Source organism: Pectinophora gossypiella, chromosome 12 (assembly GCF_024362695.1).
Source record: "Pectinophora gossypiella chromosome 12, ilPecGoss1.1, whole genome shotgun sequence".
Classification (NCBI taxonomy): domain Eukaryota; kingdom Metazoa; phylum Arthropoda; class Insecta; order Lepidoptera; family Gelechiidae; genus Pectinophora; species Pectinophora gossypiella.
In genome coordinates, this window is record NC_065415.1 from 14,538,955 (window position 1) to 14,561,617 (window position 22,663).

Sequence of the window (22,663 nt, forward strand, 5' to 3'; positions counted from 1 at the left end):
ATGGTGCGATCAAGTTAGCAACAGCGTGTTCTGCATTTAAAAAATAATAAATTATTCATGATCAAATCAAAAATGTAAATTTTAAAAATATCGACTTATATTTATTTATTCCATCAAATGTACGAATAAATACATAAAAGAAAAAAGAAATACACTTTAGTCCAAAGCTTTTGTGTCTATAAAAATATATTTCAACGAGAACGTCGTAAATATGAGAGAAGGAGTAACAAAATGAGTCAATTTTATACTGTGTTCTCTTTTTAAAATAAGTATGATTGCAATTTCTTGTATACAAAATTAAATAATTCATCCCTTGTGAGATTTTTGCGTAAGTTTTTCAAGTAAAATTGTGGGAAATATAAATTAATTTATAATTACCAGGCGCGGTATATTAATTAATATTATTTCTAAGGTTTTGAGCGCTAAAATAAAATGGTAAGTAAGCTTGTTTCTATCGTAACATTTGTGTCGCAAATATCGTACAAAGCGGCATGTAAATTCGCTTACAAAATTAATTTCTGGTAACAAAATTGCATGCAATAGGCAATTATAAGCTACAAACAGACTAAAGTCCCTGTTGCATATATTTTACTTTTTATTACACTAGTAGTAATTATAAATACAAGTTGTATAGGTATTTTGAGGTTATACTAGTGTTAATAAGATTTTATCTCTTGTGGTTTCAGGACGTTCTGTCAAGACCAGCAGAAGAGTTTGGAAACGATGAGACCCTGGAGCACTTATGGGCCGCTAAGGCTATGGAGCACAGCGATATTTACTTTAATGTTAGTACCTACTTCAAATTGATACAATAAAACTTTTTGAATTATTTGTTTTGAAATGATTTTAATTATAATGACATTGCAGGTGCTATGTTCAGTGGATACAAGGTGGCTACGACTGACTCCTCACGACGACCTTATCTACACACATTTTCGGCAAGACTTCCCAGATCTCAACGTCTCATACATCAAAGAGCATGAAATAAAAAACAACATTAACAAAGCTAAATGGAGAGTCTTCTGTGAGAAATTCAAGAATATCGTCGAGGACTACAGCTTCGGCACTCTAATGAGAGCAGACACCAAAGGAGACTATTCAGAAGAAAATACAATGCTCGTTCCAAGAGTGCAGTTTTATGCAATAGAAATAGCCAGAAACAGAGAGGGTTTAAACAATGAAGTGAAGAAACGATACAAATGCGCTTCCAAGGCCAACATGGAAGCTCAGAAACACAAAGCGGAAGTCACCGTTTAAACATAGCCAGTAATCAATACCTAAGCCGTGCCAGGTTGATTGTGGGTGGAAAGGAAAAGGCTATATTGGCTCTGGTCTATTTTGCCATAAACATGGACCCAATGTATGAAGCCAATAGCTCATTTTTCTACTTTTAAACAATCTATTTATAAGTTTAGGATAGGGTTTTTACTCTGATTAAATATAAACTTATAAAGATCCGTTTTAACCAAAGCAGGGTAGGGTAGACACAGTAACAGATAAAACAATTCCTGGTAGACAAAGAGGATAGAAATACTATCAATAGTTTATCGACACATCTTTCCAGTCCATCATCTCTGCTTTGGTAAGGAATTGAAATTCTGTATTACATTGGACCTATACTATATCATTCATTCATTCATTGTTTTCAGCGAGAATACGAAGTTTTATTTTACTTTCCTCTTACATCAGCAAACACTTGGAATGAAAGTGGTTAGCTATAGTGTAATACAGTTTTTTCCACATTGTAGATGGTTGATTATGTCCGTAATTACATTAGGGTTGAACTACACTTGGCCACACCACACTTTCTTCTATTCTTTTCTATCCTTCAGAACCGTCATTTGCTAGAACGAGATAATGCGACCACAAGCGGCAGAATCGACGATCGATTTCGATTCCACAGTGTAACCAGTACTTGGACCCTAAATATCTTCAAAAAAGGATTTCATGAAAATGAATGAGGTGCTCAATTACATACTCATACATTTTTTTACCTAAATATACATATTAATACCTACACTGGAAGTATTTTTTTTCTTTCTGTAATTGCCATACCTATCACTCACGAGGTAAGTTTTTTCATTGCAATCTCATAATAGGACAATACCCTCAACCGGGGTTAAACACCCTAATCTTGTAATTGAGAAATTTTAATCTTGACGCTTTTTGTTTCAATGCAGTCCCATGGCTGCCATTCTCATGTCAGTTTTATTTTGGTATTAGTGCAATTGCTTAAAGAGAGTATGAGGTCTCCAGCTCATTCCCCAACTTAAGCAACGACCGCCTACTCCATTAGATCTACCTCATGGGATATATTATATTCAGTATGATTTCTTTCTGGTAGTCTTACCAGGTATGTACCTACTCCTGGTCAATTTCAATTTCAAAGCCTTTTATTTAACTAAACAAAAGAGGTTTACAATGATAAAATAAATAAATATAACTTAAGTACTAAGTGAGCATCAGAATGACTGCCCAAAATGACAGATCAGCTTTAAAATATTACTAACATCCAATACCTTTTAGCTACTATTTAATACCTTTGTATAGATATTTTCTACCTTATTAATAAATTAGAAAATTAATTTAAAAAATGGCCAGTCATTCTGATGTCTGAATGACCACCCACATTTAGAATCTCCACAAAAAGGCCCCGAAATGTAATTTCGCCTACACACAAATTTAGTACCTATTCAGTACCTAAACAAATATATATTATTTTTAATTTCAAAACAACAAATAAAAAAATATGAGCCAAAAATGTTTTAACGAAAATGTTAATTGTTTACTACTCAATTATGCACATAATACAAATTATAAAAAAGGAACATATTAATCTTTTATTGCATTTGTTCCATTTTTATAATTTGTATTATGTGCATAATTGAGTAGTAAACAATAAACAATTAACATTTTCGTTAAAACATTTTTTGCTCATATTTTTTTATTTCTAGTTTTAAAAATCTAAAAATTATTTGTTTAGGTAGGTACTGAATAGGTACTAAATTTGTGTATAGGCGAAATTACATTTCGGAGCCTTTTTGTGGAGATTCTAAATGTGGGTGGTCATTCAGACATCAGAATGACTGGCCATTCTTTAAATAAATTTTCTTATTTATTAATTAGGTAGAAAATATCTATACAAAGGTATTAAATAGTAGCTAAAAGGTATTGGATGTTAGTAATATTTTAAAGCTGATCTGTCATTTTGGGCAGTCATTCTGATGCTCACAAGTACTAACAGTCCCCTGTGTAGTGCGTCCTTTCAACACAAAGGCCTCCTCTAGCGATTTCCATGTATCTCTATTTCTTCCTCTTCTTAGCCATAGTGGACCCGCTATGTTCTTCAGATCTAACTCCTGGTAATGATTCTTAAATTAAATAGTGGGGATAGAAATAAAGGAAACAACAAAATTGCATTTTCTTTTTTATTAGCCTTAAAACCTAGATGTTTACGAGGTCTCCATCGCAGTGGCGGTTTCCTCCGTGTACTTGCCCTTGTCCTTACCCAGGGCTGCGAGTCTGCCCTTCGCCCTGCGGTCCAGGATGGCTTTGCGGTCCTTGTTCATCTTTAACTTGACGATCACACACTGTAATACACATAAAACGCTATAGTCACAGTATATGTTAAGTTACTGGTATTAAAGGGCTGCAAAGATCAGAGCCATGGAAGTGTATCAGCAGTAACAGTGCCATGCCACAAGTATTAAATACTGATGTGGTCATATTGGCACTGTCTAAGTGACAAAGTTATCATCATTTTGTTGAGGATTATTGGGTCTGTAGTTTATGGATAATTATTTGTAATCTTTATTTTACAGTTGGTGCACACTATACAGACATATTAGGAGCAAGTGGTTGCTTATAATTTTTGTTGTCTTATTAATGATCACTGACTGTAGCGCTGTCTGAAGAAGACACAAACTAAGCAGAAAAATCAGAACACCTCTGTAGTAAATAAAGTTCTGAGCAATTTTGAATATACTATAAGATTCACCGTTAATTATTAATGTAAAGCAACTATCTCACAAATGTATTTAGTTACACTTTACATCAAAAAACACTAATAAAAATGCATAACATACCTTTGAGGGATGAATACCAACATATGCGCTGGCACCATTGGCCTTTTCACGCTGGATCCTCTCAATGTAGACGACGAACTTCTTACGGTAAACCTGGACTACTTTGCCGACCTGTTGGCCTTTGTAGTGGCCTCGGACTACCTAGAAATAATTTGAAACAATACATTTAGACTTCTTTATACAATTTTAACACATAATCGGGATGGAAAAGATAATCAGAGCCATATTTTGAACCATGGTGTAAACTAGCTACCAAAGACCTTGTTTCCCTGAAGAAAACCTCCAGTTCAACTGGTCCTTGGTAGCAATCGTTGACAGTCTGTGAATGGTTTGAATCATCATTTTGGTTATGAATACACATGCTTCACACAGTAACAACTTCCAACTTAACCTTAATAAGTCTTATGAATATCTGCAAATAGTGGTATAATACTGAATGTGCACATGTCAAGCATTTACATTACATTATAATTCATTGATAGCATTTTCAAAGCTTATTAAGAGTTTTTTTTAAATCAACTTTAATTAAATATAGAATAGCTACTCTAAACATACGGTTTAGTGTTTAAGTAAGGAGATATATTTAAAAACAAGTATTTAGTAACCTATAGAATGCCTATGTAGTTTCCTGGTGAACAGTAACAATTTTCTAACCTAATTCACTAACAAACAAGTTTCACAAGGATTGTAGAGTACGGGTCGACAAATATAAATCATATTTACCTGCACTTCATCGTCCTTACGGATGGGCATAGATTTTACATTGAACTTCTGTCTAAGCTCCTTGGAAAGAGGCGCTGACATCAGAACTCTTCTGATGTGCGACGGCGCGCTAAAATGCCGCTTCCTGTTTTTCCTCCTCGATGAGGTGACGAGCCTATTGTACTTCATCCTGCCGCTCTTCACTGAAAACGCAAAATAGCACGTTTTATTTCACTACCCCAATGTTTAGGTTACTGTATCCTGCGTGCAAAACGTCAAGTTGCCGCGACAATTATTTCCATCACAAACGTTAAAACTATGAGAAATATCCATAGTGCACGATAGCAAATATATTCAAAAACTATTCTTCACTAAGTTTAACTAGATTTATCGCAGTAATTGCAAGATTTTTACGGATTTAGCGACGTACCCGAAACAACACGGCAAAGAACCGAAATAAAAAGAAATGTCTACATGGTGTTGCCATTTGTGAGACTTATATACTACCACTGGATGTTGAACACGTATAAAAAGTTAAAATAATTTTTAAATAGGTGATTGCTTACAATAATACTGTAGAAAATAATATATTTCTTATTATATTATGATTAATAAAATACCATTGTTGGTATAAAAAGACAAAAATGCCACGGAATTTAAAAATTTTTGTTCATAGTTTTTTACTGAGGCAATAATTATAGCTGTCAAAGTATTACGTTTCATTCTACGCATATATTTAAGGCGTCACTGTTTTTGATAAAAATAAAAATAATTATAAAATTCTGGTTAAAATAAGACGAAAAAATTTAAATGAATAAAAATGCCATTAAAGGAATAAAAAAGAAAAGCAATTTCTTTTTAATTATTGCAAAAGTATAAACAGTAAAGAGTAATTAAAATTGTAGATCGTAAGTAATTACTCTATTAATTAAATACTAATACGGCGATAATAAAAATAATAATATTAAGTTGACTTGAGAATACGTAATACCGCCGTACTAAAATCAAATAGCACAGCTTTCGTTCGGTAGGTAACGATCTACGGTAACGATATTCTAAAATAAACAATTATTATGAATTCGTAATAATATGAGGGCTTTAGTCGAATTTTACGATCTAAGTAGGTACCTACCTACCAAGTACCTACTTACTTAGTCGGAAATATTTAGCAGCTGAATCTGCTTCGTGCAATCTATGCACTTTGAATAAATAAGTAGGTAAACCATAAGATTTCCACTCAATTACTATTGGATAGGGTCCACTCTTTTAAATTCCACTCAATTAATTTAAGTACGTACGGAGACGTAAGTAGGTATAGGTAATATTTTTTCCTCTCAGACGACGCGCTGAGCTGGGGTTCGCGCCCAACTGGGCACCCTCAGGCCTGTTGTCTTAAACTTTGTACCTTGTATTACGAGGAAGTAATATACGATCACGACGATCCGATTACTCTAGCCATAGAGGCGCGGCCAACCACCTCGGGACACCAAACACCTCAGAACCCCGATACCGATCCCGCGGGCATGGTCGACGATTTCCCTCATTCAGTGCTTATCGCTATTTTTATTTTTTATTTGTTTATTTAGCTATCGACCCGCAATCTTTCAAGTATTCTTCCTCTCAGACGACGCTCTGAGCCGAGGTTGGCGCCCAACTGGGCACCCTCAGGCCTGTTGTCTTAAACTTTGTACCGAGTGAGAGCCTTCAGCGCTTCCCATTTGTCCAGCCAAGTAGTTATTCATTCCGGTTATTCATTCATTTTAAAATTAACTTGTTGACAATCATCCGTCCCTTTTCTTTTCGGCGGGGTTCTCTATTTTTACTCATAAAATTTTATGTAATAATTTACCATGGCATATTATTATGTACTTTGTCCTATTATTAGTTACGCATAGTATTAATATGTCATAACTTTTTAAGCATAATTTTGAAAGTCATAACTACTATAAGCATAATAATTAATGACAATAATGATATATAAGCATAATAATAATTAATATAAGCATAAACACTATACTCCGAATAAGAAAAGTTTTGGCACAACTTTGAACATTTTCGAAACTTACTTTTCCTTGGCTGCATTTGGTTCATGATTGTGACTTTTTATATTTTTTGACACTATTTCATGCTGTTGGTCATCATTCAGTATACTTTTCGTATGTAAGATAAACATGCTGGCGGCGTAGTGGTGGCCCAAGGGCCACCCCCGCCGCACCCTAACTTACTGTTGTGCCTTGTAAAAATTATGACAAAACACTATTATTCTAAAAAAGAAATATGGATACTTATTTATATGCGAATCAAATTTATACCAACAAATATTAGTCCAAAAATAAGTTATTCCTAACAAACCAGTATTCCTAGATGTTAGGTATTATGGGAAAGTACTATTATGCTAAAAAACGTTATGCAAAAAGGATTATGATACTTAATTAAAATTATGACAAAAACATTTATGCATTTTAAGAGAATCCCGAAAACGACGGGTATAACTTAAAATAAAATTAGGACATGTCTGCAGGATTAGGGGCCAGACATAACACCGAGTTCTTACCGCTTTAAAATAGATCAGAATAGAACGTAACGGGACGGGACGGAACAGAATAGAATATAAATTGTTTTTTATTATAAAAGGTCGCAACACACAAAACAAGTCATAACATCGCTTAAAATTTTCACAGAACAATTACAAAAAAGACAAAGGTTCGTTCTTGTGTTCGTTGGAATGATCGCGAGGTAGTGGTGGACGACCTGAAATAAAAATGCCAATCAGTAACGATAAATCAGTGATATGAGACTTCCGTCCCGTGATCATGGCACTTGCAACAGGGTTGAAATATCGGGAGTGTCATATTCCGGATTATAACCCGGTAAGGACCCGGTAGCCCAGTTGGCAGAACGGTTGCCTGTCACTTTGAGGTCACAGGTTCGAATCCAGCACAGACCTTAACCAATGATTGTGGAATTTATTTTCGACTTCATGGATTTTTAGATCATAAATGATTATCACGCGAAGGAAACATCGCGAGGAAACCCACATTCCCGAGATGTGACCTAACTCGTATTGGGCTGGTTTTCCCTTTGCGGGTTGGAAAGTCAAACAGGCAGTCGTTTCTGTAAAAAACCGGACCTGTCAAATCTTCAGGTTCGGTAAGCGAACCTTGTGAAAAACGGGATATTGCTAGGGAGATGATGAAGAACCCGGAATATTATGGGTTTTAATTGTGTTCTACTATTTTCATCTGCTCACAGTTCCGCATAGAAACTCAGTAGTCATAAGAAATCAGAAATCAGAATTTTTTAACCTATACAATATTATAGTGAGATATTAGTCAAAAACACAAAGAAACTTTAAAACTGTTCGCTTAGCTCTCTTGTACTTACACTCGTGATTGTCCTAACGATCTAGAGGTGTGGGTTCGATTCCCAATTGGGAAACTGTCGAAAATCACTCTTTCAGGTTGTCCTTTGTTTGGCTAGGATATCATAGGCTGACCTGATTGTCCGAAAGTAAGGTGATTCCGCCGTTGGTCCCGGTTACTGCTTACTGATGTAAGTAAGCAGTCGTTACACGGGCCATATCAGGGGCCTTTGGCGGCTCAATAGTAACCCTGACACCAGGGTTGATGAGGTTGGTACTCCAGCTCACAACCCACACGATAGAAGACCAGAGACTTTATGCATCATAGTCATCATCATCATCATCAGCCCATTAACGTCCCCACTGCTGGGGCACGGGATAGGCAGATCGGGCCTTAAACCATCACGCGGGCCCAGTGCGGATTGATGGTTATTAACGACTGCTAATGCAGCCGGGACCAACGGCTTAACGTGCCTTCCGAAGCACGGAGGAGCTCGAGACGAAAACTTTTTTTTGTGGTCACCCATCCTATGACCGGCCTTTGCGAAAGTTGCTTAACTTCAACAATCGCAGACCGAGCGCGTTTACCGCTGCGCCACCGAGCTCCTCATGCATCATAGTAAAGTAAAAAAACTTTATTTCCTCTACAAAAATACATGGAAATATTTGTAGAGGCTGGAGCCTGAACTAAGATACTTACCTTGTGTTTTAGGACCCAGGCCTCCACCTCCGGAAAGTCATGGTCAAGAGAAAAAAACAAAATAGAAAAAAAAGTTAAATTACTTATGTCAAACATAGTGTGTAGGTAGCTGATGTATGTGATGTGGAATGTATTACTAAATGAATGATTAACAAATACTTAGCTTATGAGAGAGATTTTTAATGTATTTTCACCAAAAAGAACAAGACGTAAGCAAGAAACCAAAACCAAGATACAAAACGTTGTCAAAAAAGAAGAAACATAAAAAACATGTAAAAAGATTATAAAATCTGCAAAGAGTTCGCAACACATAGTCTAATCATAAAAAAAACATTTCTTAAAAAAAAAACCTCATATCATAGAAGAAATACCTAATTAAGAGTAAGCAACACGTAAGGTAGGTATCCTAATTAACCCCACTTGCGCATTTTTTAAAATTTATTATACCTACTTCATTTTTTGGAGATGTCCTTAGAAAAGGTTTAATACGATCTACTCTGAACCGGCGGCGTGCGTGAATGAAGCGATTGATGGATGTGGAGGAAGCAAGAGAAATGGAATTCTATAGTCTCTGCTTACCCCGGTGGGAAATAGGCGTGAGTTTATGTATGTATGTATGTATTATACTTCATAAATTACACATACATTGGTTTACGAATATCGCTAAGCCGAAACAGACAACACACACAGGCATTCGAGCCACATGGGGCGTCCCAACTCCATACAGCCTCTTTACTCCGATTTAAAACTCTTTAAAAACTATTTTGGTCAATTAAAAATTGCCCAGAATCAATTTTTATTGTCATTTGAGCATAATTGTTTGGAGTAGGTATAAATGGTGAATGATCGCCGTGTTTGTATCGGCATCCTATGACCTTGTGACCTCTGTAGCCCAACCCGGCACGCGACCGCCGGGGTTGCCATACTTCACCCTTGAACTCTGCTTAGAAAACGTCCTTTGGGCAAAGAATAAAAAATCACACTACGGGTAGATTAGTAACTCCACATGGTCCAGTGGTTTGAACGTTGGGCTCACGATCCGGAGGTCCCGGGTTCAAATCCCGGTGGGGACATACCACAAAAAAACAAAAATCACTTTGTGATCCCTAGTTTGGTTAGGACATTACAGGCTGATCACCTGATTGTCCGAAAGTAAAATGATCCATGCTTCGGAAGGTACGTTTAGCTGTTGGTCCCCGTTACTAATTACAGATATAAGTAAGTAGTAGTAGATAAACTATAGTTTTTGTATTTACTGTTTATACCTATTAGTATAAACAGGTTTTTTGATTTATTTTCATTAGGTAAGTGGAATGGCCAAAAGAGCATGGATCAAAGAGAGGCCCAGCAGTGGGATCTCCCTCCCTAGCGTTATCCCTAACCTGAAAACTGACAGGTCCATTTTTTACAGAAGCGACTGCCTATCTGACGTTCCAACCCGCGAAGGGAAAACCAGCCCAATATAGGTTATATCACAGAGACGTAAGGCGCTAGTTATTCAAATTTGGAAGTTATTGGCAATAGACGGTCTTTTACCCCAGACGGTCTTCCCCACATTGACCTTACCTCAGAAATGCATTTCTCGGGAATGTGGGTTTCCTCACGATATTTTCCTTCACCGCTGAGCACGCGATAATCATTTATGGTCCAAACATGAATTCGAAAACAATTCGAACTATGCTGGGATTCGAAACTGCGACCTCAAAGTGTGGGCTACCACGGTCCAGCAGTGGGATGAATTAGGTTAAAATGAAAAGATATTAATTAAAGTACGCGTCACGAAACATAAAATATAAAAGAGCACAGGCTAAGTTGTATCTATTGTTACTCGTATATAGAGTTCTTTCAACGTTGATGGTGTGTATTATGGTTTATTGTTGCTTTGAATTATCATTATTTAATCATTTTGGAAATGCATAATACAGCTATCTAAAATTAAGATACAGGCAGATTATAACTAGACATAGAGACGCTTAAAGACAAAAATGATCCACGAATGTTCTCTACAGTACAGTAAAACAATCTGAATTAAAATTGACATCGATATAATTCAGATTACATTCACCATCCTTGGCTAAAAACTTAGCATCACAGGTTGCTTTACCGAAATTCGGCAGATACAGATCCAAACGCTAAAATCCGGCAGAACAAAGCGCCGCCTCTCATCTGGCCACACCAGAAAGGGACTCTTCGGAGCCTGAACGCATGTCCGCGTCTGCGCAATCCATACCTGTCGCCCGGGCGTTCAGTGAATGAACGGACCCCGGCCTGGACGCACGCGGAGGCCTAGGGCTCCCTATGTGTCACGAATTGTGCGGTGCCAGTGGTGTGATGCTTGTATTGTGAACTCAGCGATGGCCGCACGCTCGAGCGCGCCCGCCGGACCAGGAACATGGGTGGATTCGTAGGTAAGCGCTTCAAGGTCACCTAATAAACAATCGTCCCTGTTACCCTCAAAACGTTACCTCAAAAACCACCCTTCCAAAACCATTAAACTTTATAAAAAATATGTATGAAACAACGATTTTTAAATAGTAGCAAATTGAATTTCGAATGTCGTAAGATCGAACTTAACTTTCAACTGCCGAAATTGAATCGTGCACTCCCTTTTGAGTTATCGATGTTTTCTAGCGTCTCGTTTTTAGACCTTAGCTATTCTTATCAATTAAACGATTTACTTTTTAAAACATCCTTGATCTAAGGTGGTGAATTTAATTTTAATTTTTAGATATCATTAAGTAAGAAAAGAATTCGGTGACATCCAAATGCGTGCGTGGTTTTTGAGCGTGAGTCACACCTTTTTTGGCAGACACTGAAGACGCAAGTAAGATGATTTACAAGACAATTTTGTACTAAAACCGGCTCTTGTTAAGACATATTTCTAGTGGAATTTTGTTAAGCTATCAAGGTAGCCTGATAGGAAAACTCGTGCTCGTGGAAACCTATTTTCATCCGTTCATCATTTGACTCATCCATCATACATTTTAAGTGCTTACCTACTTTATTAACGGCATTGTGGTTCTTTTACGTGCGAGCTACTTTCATATCAGTGAGAAGACATTAGTATCTAACTAGCGTTATCAGGTTTCCACAGGGTCCGCTTATCCAACCTGAAGATTTGACGGGTCCGGTTTTTTACAGAAGCGACAGTGCCTGCCCTTCCAACCGGCAAAGGGAAAACCAACCCAATACTACTACAGGTTAGGTCACATACAGTCATGACCAACATAATGTACCCACTTTAGGACTCTGTCGCACTAGCATATTTGACATTTAGTGAGACTTACAGTTCAATTTGTCAAAAAAGTTAATGTGTCATGGTACCAAAGTGTATACAATATTAATGCTCGTGACCATACCTCCGAAACGCATTTTTCGGAAATGTGGATTTCCTCACGATGTTTTCCTTCACCGCTGAGCACGTGTTATATGTTCAAGTATAAAACGAATACTTATTAGACTATGTTTAGACTTCTCAAGTGATTGAAGTTAGTTGTTTTCTGATCACTTTTGCTTACGGCTCTACCTACCCAACTGGGGATTACTGGCGTATTTATGTATGTTTAGACATTAATAAAGTTAGGCTCTATTTCAACAGTTGTATCTGACAGTCTTATGTGCCGGGTAGATTCTGAAAAGGCAGTATCAGACAGTATTTTTTTTTAAAGAACGTCTAGGGCCCTGTGCCGAGGTTTTTCTTACATACACATACATACATAAACTCACGCCCGTAATCCCTAATGGGGTGGGCAGAGCCACAAGTAATCAAAGACAACTTGCAGCCACTGTTGATACGAAGTCCAAAGATGGAGGTTTTTCTTGCAGCTTCTTTTCCCCGGCTATACAGGTTGTGAGAAGCTGCAGTAGTTTTAGGCGGATGAGACGTCCGTTATGTAAAAATTCAAAGTGTAACTATGTTACCTACTGAATAAAGATACTTTTGAATTTAATTTATCTTCTATCGTGTGGGTTGAGAGGTATTAAGTTTTATTTTCATCCAAGTCGATCCAACGGTTTAGATGTAAAATAATTACAATAATCCATTGACATGGAGGATGACCAACATTAGCTTTTCAGTAATTCTGGTGTCAGGCAGTGAAGAAGGCGGTTTACAGTTAACATAATATTTAGATTTTCAATATTTCGCTGTCGCGCTATCACGGCCATACTGATACGCAGCTCGTGCTCTGAGCTTGCGTTTATTCTGAAACAAGGGTATCTTTTAGTTCACTGTAGTAGCATATTCAATTTGTAATTAAGTATTTGTGCTGTTAAGTCAGTTGTTGTAAGTCTATATCGGTGCATCGACACGAGCTTACAATTGGCAAATTCAACAATAATCGAATTGTGCATTCTTTAAATTGCATTGTTACGCCCAGTTCAGGCAGAAGAAGAAGAAGAAGAAGAATATATTTTTGTATTCAGAAAAACATTACTTATAACTATTTACGAACAATCATCTTCTGACAACGTATTGGTAGATATTTTAACTGATTTTGAGGAACGTAGCCTGTAGTTTTGACGACCTGTAATTGATAATATCATCATCAGCCCATTAACGTCCCCACTACTGGGGCACGGGCCTTCCCTGTGGATGGATAGGGAGATCGGGCCTTAAATCATCACGCGGGCCCAGTACGGATTGATGGTTATTAACGACTGCTAATGCAGCCGGGACCAACGGCTTAACGTGCCTTCCGAAGCACGGAGGAGCTCGAGATGAAAACTTTTTTTTGTGTTCACCCATCCTATGACCGGCCTTTGCGAAAGTTGCTTAACTTCTGCAATCGCAGACCGAGCGCGTTTACCGCTGCGCCACCGAGCTCCTAAATTAATAATATATTTATTGATAATATATTTTAATGTAGGTAATTGAATTCCGTAATATATTTAATTTCATTAAATTTTGTAATATCTGTGACGTGTAATTTTTATTATCAATAAATGACTATGACTATAGTCCCCCATTGGCCTGTAATAGACAAGAATCGAGAATGCTATACCAACAAGAGCGTGGCTCTTAAATTAATCATAATTATCAGTCGTTCTTACAAACAAAATCTACTACCAAATTCTATGTTCCATAATAATTTGTGTTTGTGTTAGAATGTTTCTCGTCGTTACGCAATAATTTCTATGCCACTAGTTCTATGATGTGTGGAGGTTAAGTCTGACCTCGTAAACCATCACCCACCGTGTGACGTCAGAGCCCTGTTAGGATAAACAATTCGTGCCTGACTTTGCTAACTAACGTATCTGTATTTTTTGCTAAAGTGATCTGTGTTTTATTGACAATTGCGAAAGTTGCAAATCAGTTTCGCCAAAAAATGCAGATAGGTAAGTACGTCAGTTCGCGACATCACCCATGAATTATACTTACACGAGTATGGTCACAAATATTTAACTGTCGGTTGTCCAAAATTATGGATATTGTAGGATATTTGGGCACTTACTTATTTACCTAAAGTTCGCTGGTTGACGATTAATGGGAAATTCTGATTATTAAATAAAAACAGATCTAAATTAGACAAAAAACTTTTCCTTTTTTCTATTTAACTATTTATGAATTTTAATAAAGAAAATGTAATAATAATTGCGACATATTGTCCTTTTGCTATGACGTCACAGGTTGCTTTTTCATACAAATTCCATAGTGATTTCGTGTTTTGACGTTTAGTGAAAAGTAACTGATTTGACTAGTTGGAAATTAGCTTATTGTCTCCATACATTGTCGTAGATCGTGATTACTTTACCAAATGCGCGAAAGATTACTATCGCAAAAACATATTATTTTTTTGTATTTTTCCTTTACTTGTGCAAGACCTGCCTTCTTACCAAAACCTTATTTGGTCCGCTAAGAAGAAGTAAACATGGTTGTATCTTTGGATTACGTTGATTCAGAAGCTCGATTTTTTTACTGCTTCAGGGGACCGCAGACATTATTTACAGTATTTAACCCGTTTAATCTTGTATTCTTAATTAAAAATACATAAACAAGTACATTCCATCATCACCAGCCCATTAACGCCCCCACTGCTGGGCCACGGGCCTTCCCTATGGATGGATAGGGAGATCGGGCCTTAAACCATCACGCGGGCCCAGTGCGGATTGATGGTTATTAACGACTGCTAATGCAGCCGGGACCAACGGCTTAACGTGCCTTCCGAAGCACGAAGGAGCTCGATATGAAAACTTTTTTTTTTGTGGTCACCCATCCTATGACCGGCCTTTGCGAAAGTTGCTTAACTTCAACAATCGCAGACCGAGCGCGTTTACCGCTGCGCTACCGAGCTCCAGAAGAGTTCGAGCTTCAGAAGTACATTCCATTCAACTACAATTATAACAACACACATATTAAAATCATTTTTTTTTTAAATAAGAATAAAAAGCTATAAATTAAGAGTGGTGAGTATTTAATTAAGTAGCTGTTCAAATTTCAACTTGATACCTCTACGGCGTTCTCGAGAAAATTGATCTTGATAGACAGACAGACGGACAAACAACTGATTCTATAAGGGTTCCGTTTTTCCTTTTGAGGTTCGCAACCCTATTTTTTTTTGACGTGACTTATTGTAGATTAACTACTTTGCCAGACAAATGGTGAGCGCTGAAGGCTCTCACCCGGTACAACGTTTAAGACAACAGGCCTGAGGGTGCCCAGTTGGGCGCGAACCTCGGCTCAGGGTCGACTGAATTAATCGACTCTGGCGAGTCGATAGCGATAAGCGCTGATTGAGGGAAATCGTTGACCACGCCGGCGAAGTCGGTATCGAGGTCCTGAAGTGTTTGGTCTTCTATCGTGTGGATTGTGAGGTGGATTACCAACCCTATCAACCCTGGTGTCAGGGTTATTACTGAGTCGCCATAGGCCCCTGATATAACTCATGTAACGACTACGTACTTACATCAGTAAGTAATAACCGGGACTAACGGCTTAACATACCTTCCGAAGCACGGATCATCTTACTTTATGGACAATCAGGTGATCAGCCTGTAATGTCCTAACCAAACTAGGGATCACAAAGTGATTTTTGTGATTTTTCCCCACCGGGATTCGAACCCGGGACCTCTGGATCGTGAACACAACTCTCAACCACTGGACCACGGAGGCCGATGAAGAAGTGTTTGGTGTCGCGAGCTGATTGGCCGCCTCTATGGCTAGAGTAATCGGGTCGTCGGGATCGTATATTACGTCGTGGATAAAGTTATTTACATGTTTACCCACTCAACTCAGGGATCTGCTTGTCTGTTGTTCCGACAAATGGACCGTGAGATAACGAATAAAGTTTGTTTCTTACCCTAGTTTCTGTGAGGAGACACGGTTGGGGTCCTACGACACAGATGTACTTAGATAGATACATAAGTAGGTTTATACATAATCTATCTATATCAGCCTAAATTCATAATATATACAATTTTTTTTTTTTTTTCATTTATGACAATAAATTTCATTTCATTTCATTTCATTTCATTTCATTTCATTTCATTTTTCATTTCATTTCATTTCATTTGACGTAGGCCTCTTCCATGTTTTTCCACTTCCGACGATCTTGGGCTATCGACATCCAGTCATATCCTGCGTGCCATACGATGTCGTCCTTCCACCTCATTGGTGGTTTTCCTCTCGGTCTTGTGAATGCTCGTGGGCGCCACTCCAACAATCTCCGGGTCCATCTTTCTTTGCTCATTCGAACAACTTAATAAAACTTAATTAATATTTATCTATGCTATTGGCTCTGATTCATCCTATTTTAAGTTATACCCGTCATTTTCCTTTTCGCCGAAAAGGAAAGGGACGGATGATTGACAACTGTTTATTTTAAAATGAATGAATAATCCGGGCGAATAAAATAGGCATCTCGCTCATATGCAATCCGTTTGACGTACGCTGTCAATTTAATTCTGTCGAGTTATCGGCCAATCTGCCGTGTCATACGAATCTCTGCTATCTCAAAAAATGCTGTTTTGAGTAAATCGCCTTTGAAGTTTTTTTCAGTTAATCGTCTTTATAGTTCGCATTAAGTGAAATATCTGTCATCAAAATATCAGAAAATATTCTAAAAAGTACTCTGAATAACAGGCACTTTTGATTTTTTTGTTTATTATAATAGTTTTTATTTAAATCGAGTTTAAGAGTTGTGCATGACCACTCTTCCATAGAGATGTGGTCACGCGGTCTGTGCTATATTAAGTTAGCAGAGTTTGGCACATGCAGCCGGTTTGTCATTATAACTTTAATCTATCTATGCTAATTATTAGTTGTAAGAGATGAGCGTTACAAGCTTTCTATAAGGACAGCTTTTTGGGGATGCCCGGGTTGAGTAGAGTAAGTGAAATGGATACAAGGAAAATATTTATATTAAGTACTTAGTTTAATTTTGATATCTGAAAAATTGGAAATATTAATGTACAAGTTGGGAATTCCTTTTTTTATACCCTGACATACTTTTATGCTTCGTACACATGCATCAATCAGCAATCAGGAGCTCAGAATTATGTAATTTTATGATTTTAAATAAAATAATCTAAAATACAATTAATGATTAGAAAAAATATTTGTGAAATATACAATAAAAAAAAGTGCATGTTTGCAATCATCAATCACAACGCCATAGCTTAAAAATTTTTTAGGCACAACCTTCGGATCGATTAATTCCTCCTAACAATTTTCATCACTCTGAAATCATCGACACACATGCACTACTCCTTACTAAAAACATCTGTTAAACCCTTACTAAATTCAACTATCCTCAAGGCCAGCACACCACACCCCCTTGGAAACACCTTCCAGTAGTTCGTCGCAAACTTTTGTTTGCTTGTAATGTTTTCGTGTCCAAGAGTCTGCATTGTCGTACCTTCCCACGACTTATTTACTCTTTCTCCACACAATCTGTTAGACTGCATAACTCCCCCTCTCCCGAAAACTTGTCTGCTATGCAAGCTCGAACTGTACCACACACGATGGAAGTTTACACCGGCTCGAAATACACCCGCTGCTCTTTTTGCAGCCACAAGCGTAGAAGAGTCAATCAAGACGATAATTGTTGATCAATTGTTGGATCTCCACTCTCAACAAGAATGTACAAGAATGGATCCTGTGAAGTTTGTACTTCAGAGTAGGAATTTGGTTTTCTATTGCGAGGGACAACCCTCGAAGAAAGTAGAAAATAAAACTATAAAAACTGGCCTCCTCCGCCTCCTTCGTCCTCATGCCTCAAAACACAGCATCATATTTCACCCTTGAGACAAATGTCTCAATATAGAACCAACGTTCTTGAAAACAACAATCACCACAGCTAGCCCGGGCATGCAAATAGCCTCCTGCACATCCACAGCAAAAACCTCGTCAACAGTAGGTACCTTCATTATTTAGATCGCCCTCTAAACATCTATGGGACTTATTCCACATATCAATCCCGAAGATGTTCAGAAGATGGTCTTAAAATTGAAAGTACTGCCAAAAAAGCTTTTAGCTTAGGATCATATGTACAGACTATGGATGTGGAAACTAATCGTAAAGGATTATTTTTCGAGAAAGGCAGTTCCACTGAATGAAAAGTTTGTATTTTCAGGAAAAGGTAAACAGATATACCGTACTTCGTGGCATAAAGGCAAAGCAGGCTGAAAAGTCCACAATACAGCATCAGCATTCTGTCTCTGTATTAAACAACCCTTGCAACCACAAGAACTTGGCTTTGAATTGTGACAATTATACCTTACAAAAGAAAAATATAGTTCTCTTCTTGGCCATGATGTGATCAATCAACTCGTCCTCACTTGTGACTGCAGAATACACAAAGCTCTTGCACCTGGAACCAAGGTACACCCTCATGGCAGCTGATACAGTTCTCGGTTGCACAGCGAACTCTTGAATTCTCGAGAGTAAAAGAGATTGACGATCTGACAGATTATTACAAAAATCGACAACACAGACCATCAGTCCACAAAACCTGAATCCGTTTCGCGACAAACCACAAAAACCGCTTCCAAGGGGGTATAATATATCTAAAACCCTTGAAGAAGCCGAACCCAGCAAAGGTTCAACAAATGTTTTCCAAAAAATCGCATTCGGCGAACGAGAATCATCTAGGAACAAAAGCAATAAACAAAATAACCCTGTGCTCATGAACTATTTACGATTGTGATGCTGCAATTGATGATCAAAAGTAAAAATAATATTACTTACTAGCGATGATGTTATCGCTTGCTCAGTTATGAAAATCCAGGGTTACATCTATTGCGATTCTTTATTCAACAAGAAAAAGTCACAAGACCTTATCATCCTTATCACATTTGAGTTTGCTTTCTCACAATAAACAGTTTTCCAGCTCAGTATAGTATCCTTCCATTGCTGGTTCTTGCAAAACTCGATCCTTTGACCAACGGTCCCAGGTAGTATCACTGTTCTAAAGAAGTTTCCCATTCTTATTCAAACCAAAAAATATTTCCCCTTTATGCCTGGTTCAAAGCATTTTGGGTCCTCGACTTCTCTCTCAGATGCAGGAAGTATTTCCTCCCTGGGCGCCGGGTTTGCAAGTACAAAGAATGTCGCGAATCGCTAGGATCACCTTCGTCGTAGTCACGCCTATCTATTGTAACTTCTAGTTAGATGAGTTAGGCGTGACCCACATGCAAAAAAATCAAGTTAGCAGACTTTGTCAACCTCTATATCTCAAAAAGTATCAATAAATTTTAAAATATTTTTAGTGAACTATGTAAAGCATAGGATATAAACCCCTTTTGCACTGGTTATTTGTAACTCGACTATTTTAAGATAGCAGACTTGTGCGTGACACGGCAGCAATATAACATTTTGGAAGGGTTTTTTTTTAATTTATTTATTTATTTGTACACAATAAAACAGACACAAAAACATACAAAGAAAACAGAAAAAAAAGAAATATTTTTTTTTAAATATAAATTTCTGCCTATTTGACGTGTGTTCCATAAATTTTATGCCTGTCGATTACCCGTCCCTTTCTTTTTCAGAAAATACAATGAAAATCTCTCTCTCAGGCTAAGTATTTGTTTTTCATTTATAAAGTAATTCTTTTATTTTTATTTTATTTTATTTATTTGGGATATTTACAGCGTGATTTTTCCGTAGTCGGGTTTTAGTCTTCTTCTGCTATCTTCTAGGTTGTGCCAGGGTTACCATTGAGCCGCCAAAGGCCCCTGACATGACTCATGTGACGACTACGCACATGAAACAGGAAAATAGGTATATTTTTCTGAAATTCTACCGTGTAGTGATGTTTAGAAGATAGCCGTGGTCGTATGCCGTGGTAAGCAAACTCTTAGGACACATTGGCAAACTAACATTCGAAAAAACTTTTTTCGTCCTCACTTTATATATATATGTCCTCTAGAGGGCTCCACATTAAATTTAGCGTAACGTCACATAGCCTATAACCACCGGACAATCAAGACGCATCTAGCGACACCTCATTTGCTAAAATCTGACAGGTGGTTAAGAAGTTAGGTTGGAACAGACGTGCGTACATTCATAGCGGTCAAATACTAGCGATCCGGAGGCCCCGGGTTCGAATCCCGGTGGGGACACATCACAAAAATCACTTTGTGATCCCTAGTTTGGTTAGGACGTTACAGGCTGATCACCTGATTGCCCGAAAGTAAGATGATCCGTGCTTCGGAAGGCACGTTAAGCCGTTGGTCCCGGTTACTACTTACTGATGTAAGTAAGTAGTCGTTACATGAGCCATGTCAGGGGCCTTTGGCGGCTCAATAATAACCCTGACACCAGGGTTGGTGAGGTTGGTAATCCACCTCACAACCCACACGGTAAGAAGAAGAGCGGTCAAATACATAACCCACCTTTTTGCTTCGCCGCAGTCGGATAAAAATAAGACACACATGACAAGACAAAAAATAGACATAACACTTTTTTATATAACCATAGCTAACAGTCATGTTTATTACTACCTAATACGTGTAACAGTAGCTGCTACTCTCTTATCTCTACGGTCCCTGCTACGGGTTTATATGCGGGTGGACTACAAAATGGAATTTAATGTGTGCAATATTATCCCTATGCGAGTGTATACGTGACGCAAAAGTAAAATGTTGGTCGCTAAAGGACCGACGACGCAGAAAATTGAACCGTGGTCCAGAGCGCTTTGTTTTTCATTAAACATACTCACGCCAATAATCTCTAAAGGCAACCCTTTCGGCAGAGAGAGAACTACAAGCAATCAGAAGATTGCAGCAACTTTTGATACGAAGTTCTAAAAAGGCTATGAACCTTATGGCGCTTAATCATTTCACGTGTAATGGTCCATCGACATCCACAATCCCTCTTTCGGGTTTAACGGCATATCCGTTTTTTTTTTGACGTGACTTATTGTAAGATTTGCATCGGATGGTATTAGAAGTATAAGTATAGGCTATTTATGTTATGTTACGTTGCGTTGCGTTGCTTTGCGTTACGTTACGTTACGTTACGTTACGTTTTGTTACGTAGTACGTTATGTTACGTTACGTTAAGTTACGTTATGTTTTTGGTATTAACTAGGTCCTTGACTGGATTGACATGCCAGGGAAGATGAGCAGCTGAACTTGATCATTGTTTTTTATTCGCACCTAGTCCAAAATATTGGTGTACTTAATTCGAGTCGCAAAAGGACCAGGGACGCAGAAAATTGGGCCGTGGTCGAGAGCGCTTTGTTTTTGATTACAAACGAAATGTGGGTCATGAAGTTGCGAGTGCACTGCATAGTTGCATGGTTATTTGAGAACTATTGTTAGAGCAATCTGATAGTTTAGTTTTCATTTACGTAGTCTCCACCACAGTAACACCACCGCAGACCACAATGCTATGGTTCAGGGCTTGCTTCTCAAACGGAGAGCGTTGGTGCGGACTGCGGGCACTATTGAGTTATAAATGCGAGGAGCTCGGTGGCGCAGCGGTAAACTCGCTCGGTCTGCGATTGTTGAAGTTAAGCAACTTTCGCAAAGGCCGGTCATAGGATGAGTGACCACAAAAAGAAAAAAGTTTTCTTTTCGCGCTCCTCCGTGATTCGGAAGGCACGTAATGCCGTTGGTCCCGGCAGCATTAGCAGTAGTTAATAACCACCAATCCGCACTGGGCCCGCGTGGTGGTTTAAGGCCCGATCTCCGTATCCATCCATAGGGAAGGCCCGTGCCCCAGCAGTGGGGACGTTAATGGGCTGGTGATGATGCAGTTTTCACTAAAACAGTTGTCTCGACCATTATAGACGGTGATACGACTACCCCAATTGGGATATATTCGTGACCTAATGTCATGATCATTTACGTAAGGGCAAAGCTCATTAGGAATCGGTCGTGTGTTATAAGGAAGTCAAAGAATTGGGCCTTGGCAGACAAGAATGCAGATTGCTACACACATGGCATAAGAAAACCAGGAAAATGAGTGTGTGTATGTGTGTGTGTGAAACATATGTGTAACGTTACAACGTCACGAACACTTCACTGATCATAAATCGAATGGATCTTTTACGAGGTTAAAGGGGACAACATACCGATGCAAATCCCATATTTTATAGGTGTCCCTACGGAGGATACCGTAGAACATGGTATAAGAAGACCAGGTATGCTCAAAACTGACAGCTAGCATTTCAAGGTTAGCCCAGCTGACGTCATCCGACCCTGCGTTGCCATTTTGTAATAAATAAATTACCCACGACCAATGTTTTTATATTTACTTTGCAAGGAAATTTTGAACTTTTAGCAAAAGATTTACTTACAATTTTAATATTTTTTTGTGACAAGTAATAGTAATTAAATACATTAGTCAGCAATTCTCTTAAATGTCAA

General features: G+C 38.0%; 3 protein-coding genes across 3 annotated transcripts in view; 2 read left to right on the forward strand and 1 right to left on the reverse strand.

Annotated features, from left to right (window-relative positions):
- The first annotated feature begins 280 nt into the window (after window positions 1-280).
- Window positions 281-2,019, forward strand: LOC126371357 (protein PBDC1). Its single transcript, XM_050016664.1, has 3 exons — window positions 281-435; window positions 687-785; window positions 868-2,019. The coding sequence occupies exons 1-3, from the start codon at window positions 433-435 to the stop codon at window positions 1,255-1,257; spliced, it is 492 nt and encodes a 163-aa protein (XP_049872621.1). The 5' UTR covers window positions 281-432; the 3' UTR covers window positions 1,258-2,019.
- Window positions 2,020-3,414: 1,395 nt separating this feature from the next.
- Window positions 3,415-5,287, reverse strand: LOC126371362 (60S ribosomal protein L26). The gene is made up of 4 exons (XM_050016670.1): window positions 5,218-5,287; window positions 4,809-4,990; window positions 4,086-4,226; window positions 3,415-3,590 (listed from the first exon to the last, which is right to left on the reverse strand). Exons 2-4 carry the CDS (start codon window positions 4,974-4,976, stop codon window positions 3,453-3,455), a joined length of 447 nt encoding a protein of 148 aa, XP_049872627.1. The 5' UTR covers window positions 4,977-4,990; window positions 5,218-5,287; the 3' UTR covers window positions 3,415-3,452.
- A 5,769-nt stretch (window positions 5,288-11,056) lies between these two features.
- LOC126371230 (muscarinic acetylcholine receptor DM1) overlaps window positions 11,057-22,663 on the forward strand; it is a 133,046-nt gene continuing 121,439 nt past the window's right edge. Inside the window, exon 1 of the mRNA XM_050016498.1 lies at window positions 11,057-11,256. The gene's annotated coding sequence lies outside the window, so the exon portion shown is untranslated. The remainder of the gene's footprint in view (window positions 11,257-22,663) is intronic.